The 3,704-nt window shown below is 41.3% G+C and overlaps 1 protein-coding gene across 1 annotated transcript; it reads right to left on the bottom strand.

Annotated features, from left to right (window-relative positions):
- Window positions 1-1,678: 1,678 nt before the first annotated feature.
- On the bottom strand, window positions 1,679-3,142 carry LOC131887031 (mucin-2-like). The gene is made up of 2 exons (XM_059235520.1): window positions 2,129-3,142; window positions 1,679-2,056 (listed from the first exon to the last, which is right to left on the bottom strand). The coding sequence occupies exons 1-2, from the start codon at window positions 3,089-3,091 to the stop codon at window positions 1,811-1,813; spliced, it is 1,209 nt and encodes a 402-aa protein (XP_059091503.1). The 5' UTR covers window positions 3,092-3,142; the 3' UTR covers window positions 1,679-1,810.
- Window positions 3,143-3,704: the final 562 nt, after the last annotated feature.

The following is a 3,704-nucleotide window of genomic DNA, read 5'->3' as shown; positions in this document are numbered from 1 at the left end:
ATCTGAATCATTTCTTTTTATTTTTGACTTTGCGGTTCTGTCGTTTTTGACAACGCTGTTTAATGACTTCATGCGATTCATTGTATCTTTATACTTTTTCAGGTATGAAATGGATTGAGCTTCTATAACCATTTGAAGTCAAATACTCTTTTGAGTGAATATGATCCGACTCATATTTGCGTTTTTGTCCAATCGCATTTAAGCTTCTGCTAATTTCTGTATGAAAGCTTAACGGGATTGGTTTGATTCTTGCTAATACCTATAATCAAACATGGTTTATATTTGCAACAGGAAAATACTAATCCAGCTCCAGGATTACCGTGGTGCATGTAGTTAAAATGACTAGTGTAGCTGAGCGGTCTAAACGACAGTACTAACAAAGCAAAAATATTCCCCCCAGGTATCATGGGTTCAAACACCGATGTTGGAAGTAAATTTTAGGGGAGGAAAGTCGTAGTTCATCGGTTAGGGCAAGGATAACTTCACCACTGGACAGCGACGGGGGTGGGGGAAAATGAGTAATTCCAATTCCAATCAATCAAATGCATTTCTCTTTACATGAGTTGACTCAATTATAGCCCCAGAAAGCAATGGTCAGACTTGATCTCAATCAAACGTCTGTGTCAAAAGTTATGAGCATTTAAAACTCGAAACAGGGAGGGCACCAATTGAATGAGCTAGCACCACGTTGGTAAGATCTTACCAACGTGGTGCTAAGCAAGTCATTTTCAGCCCCTACGTCGTACTGAGTTTCAGGACCTCATTGCTTTTGACGCAGACTTTCGATTGAGGTCAAAATTAGCGAACGCTGTCTGAGCTAGCTAAAGTCCACAAAGTCCAAAAGTCCAAAAAGTCCAACTGGTGTGAAGGAAAATGCATTCGGTTCGGTTCATCTGGATAAAAGTTACGGTTCCCCATCCTACCGTCTCTGTCCAGTGATGACGTCGTCCTTGGTTAGGGCAAAGAAAAGCCCCTCACGACCATACCCACAGACAAAGAACCAATATGATGCCGGACACGACAATCAAACCCTCTACCTCTAGTCAACCAAGCCGAAAGTACAATTAAGTTATATATTTTATGATAAAACCGGAGTTTCATAAGCCAAAACACTCACCAAACGTGTTTCAGGAAATGACTCTCGAGTAGGAGTTCAGCCAATGTTCTTTGCTCGAGACAGAATAAAGGTATAGCTTAATGTATGATTGGGGATCTCTATAGATTCTCTAATGAGGGTTAAGACGTGGAGGTAAATCATATCAAAAGATAAGTTATTTTCCCCACTGAAAAGTACGTCAAGACGATTGAGGTATCTTGGCTGAAAGCCTTTATTTGCCGTACGGGATGCCAACATGGCAATTTTGATGTTTTTCAAGTGACGGTGGTTTATACATTTTGTGCTCCTTGAGTTGTTTTTGGCGAGCATTTGTTATGAATTTAGCTTGCATTTGCATGCATGAACGAAGCAAACGCGCTGTTCGTCTGATCGATCTGATAATGCCTGATGAATGACGGGAATATGTCGAGCTTAAATTGGAACAACAGTATGGAAACCGTCAACTCGGAATGTTTCAATCAACGACTGTCCTACTTGGCTTGTCTAATTAAAAAGTAGTCAAAGCATATTCGGTTCTTTCATGAAGGCAATGCCGAAGAAGAAGATGGAGCCACACACATATTAGAGCTAATCGGCATTTGTACCTCGTATTCTCTGGGCAAAACAAATTACACAGGACTTTTATCTCATTCGTTAATCTTTCACCGGGTTCATGCAAGACGTCTTAAGACGTCTTTGATGACGTGCCTATCTCTAAGAGTATTTCAAGCATTGTTCAGACTTTCGGTCAAATAAATATCCGACATCACACCTTAGCAGACAACTCCATCCATGAGAACAAGATTGGATCAGTTGTGTGGACAACTTCTCGTTCCACACCTCATGAAATCCATTAATTCCACAACTTTTATCCGTTCCTCTCGTGCACATTGGACTCATCATGGAGGAGCGGTCCTTCAAAATAGTGGCATGATCCAATGGAATATGCACGGACGATTCCTAGGGGAAAAAATGGAATCGTTAACACCTTTCGTCAAAATTAGATATCGTAGTCTTATTTATTTTACTCACATTTGAACATGAAGTCACCATTGGGATAAAATTGCAGAATCCAGCCTCCTCGTCATACCAAAGACCTTCATCACATTGCTTCAAGCATGTGCAGCCATCATAACACTCGTAAAAGTAATCACAACTGAACTCATCGGCTGGCCAAGCGTCAAAATCCGATTCACAGACGTCCGGATAACAGCCTTCTCGACATTTCGAAGCTTCGGTGGTGAAAGCCAAAGTGGTCAGGTCAGGGCTTGAAGTTTGTTCTGAAGTAGTGGCCACGGTAGTTATAATGGGGGTACTAGTTACGCTTATTGTGGTTGTGGTTGTTGTTGTTGTTATTGTTGTCGCTGTGGTTGTGGTTGCCGTCGTCGTTGTTGTTGCTGTGGTTGTCGTCGTTGTTGTTGTTGTGGTTGTCGTCGTTGTCACCGTTGTCGCTGTGGTTGTTGTTGTAGTTGTTGTTGTTGTTGTAGGGGTAGGGGGTGGTGTCGTCGTTGTTTCTGTTGATGATGGTGGTGGTGGAGAAGTTTGTTCCGTTGTTGTTGGAATGGTTTGTCTCGTTGTTGAAGCTGGAGTAGTTTGTACTGGTGTCGTCGTCATCGTCGTTGTTGTTGTTGTTGTTGGCGAAACATGCTCTGCTGTTGTTGTTGCTGGAGTAGTTTGCTCCGGTGTCTCTGTTGTTGCTATTGTAGAAGTTACGGAAAAATCAGATTGTTCTTCCACACATCCTAACTCGCTGATATACGAACACTTTTGGTCTCTTTGGCTAAAGTACGACCCTTCGGAGCAATGCATCAAATAGAGGAAAGGTTTAGCACACTGAACAAATTTCTGACATTCGTTGTTATAGAATTTGAGACCGTTGAAATCACAATGACCGATGATGTCCACTGCTTGTAAGTCATGGTCTTCTTCTGCTTGAGAATGATGAATGTACACCGCTAAGATGAAGACCAGGCTCAGGAAAATATGATTCTCCATTCTTGAATGATGTTACATACATTGCCATGTTGCCAGGGTGTTTGAGACTTAAATATAATCATTTCAGAGGGCATGATAACTCTATCTACGTGTTGTAAATCCGGAATTGCTAATTGGTCATTATTATCATGAACAACTGATAAGGATTCCGAAAGCGAGGAAATGGGTTCAGCTCAAATGCATAGAATGTTAAATATACAGTACTAAGTTGTAAATTCCAAGGAAGACCTCATGATGAGATGATAAGTTTATGACCACCTCAAATACATAACAGACTTACCTACCTGAGATAACATTCAAGAAATGAACGAGGATAAAGTAAAGATTGCTTTAACAAAGGGATAATCATCAATCATTTGTTGATTTAAACATGAATGAAGAACTCATACAAAAGAGCTAATCAACATGGAATTCCTTGGTTCCAGGATGGACCTCAATTCCACTATGGCTGGCTCTTGGCAATGGTCAGAGAGAAAACCCAGAGGAAGTTTGGTCCCTCTTTTCTCCACTCCATTTGCTCTCGAGCCATCTTGTCCCATGGATCAGTAAACTTGTTGAAACAGCGTCGTAATGGCCAATATTGGACCCTGTTCCAACCTAATACCAGTCTGGT

The sequence above is a fragment of the Tigriopus californicus genome, chromosome 9, assembly GCF_007210705.1.
Source record: "Tigriopus californicus strain San Diego chromosome 9, Tcal_SD_v2.1, whole genome shotgun sequence".
Classification (NCBI taxonomy): Eukaryota; Metazoa; Arthropoda; class Copepoda; order Harpacticoida; family Harpacticidae; genus Tigriopus; species Tigriopus californicus.
The sequence above is the reverse complement of the archived record's forward strand: the minus strand, read 5'-3'. Positions and strand labels throughout refer to the sequence as shown.

Excerpts from the sequence above, each read along its gene's own strand:
- LOC131887031 (XM_059235520.1), bottom strand. The coding sequence starts at position 3,091 with ATGGAGAATCATATTTTCCTGAGCCTGGTCTTCATCTTAGCGGTGTAC. Across the intron at positions 2,057-2,128 it reads TGGTGACTTCATGTTCAAAT|GAATCGTCCGTGCATATTCC; the intron begins GTGAGTAAAATA and ends TTTTTCCCCTAG.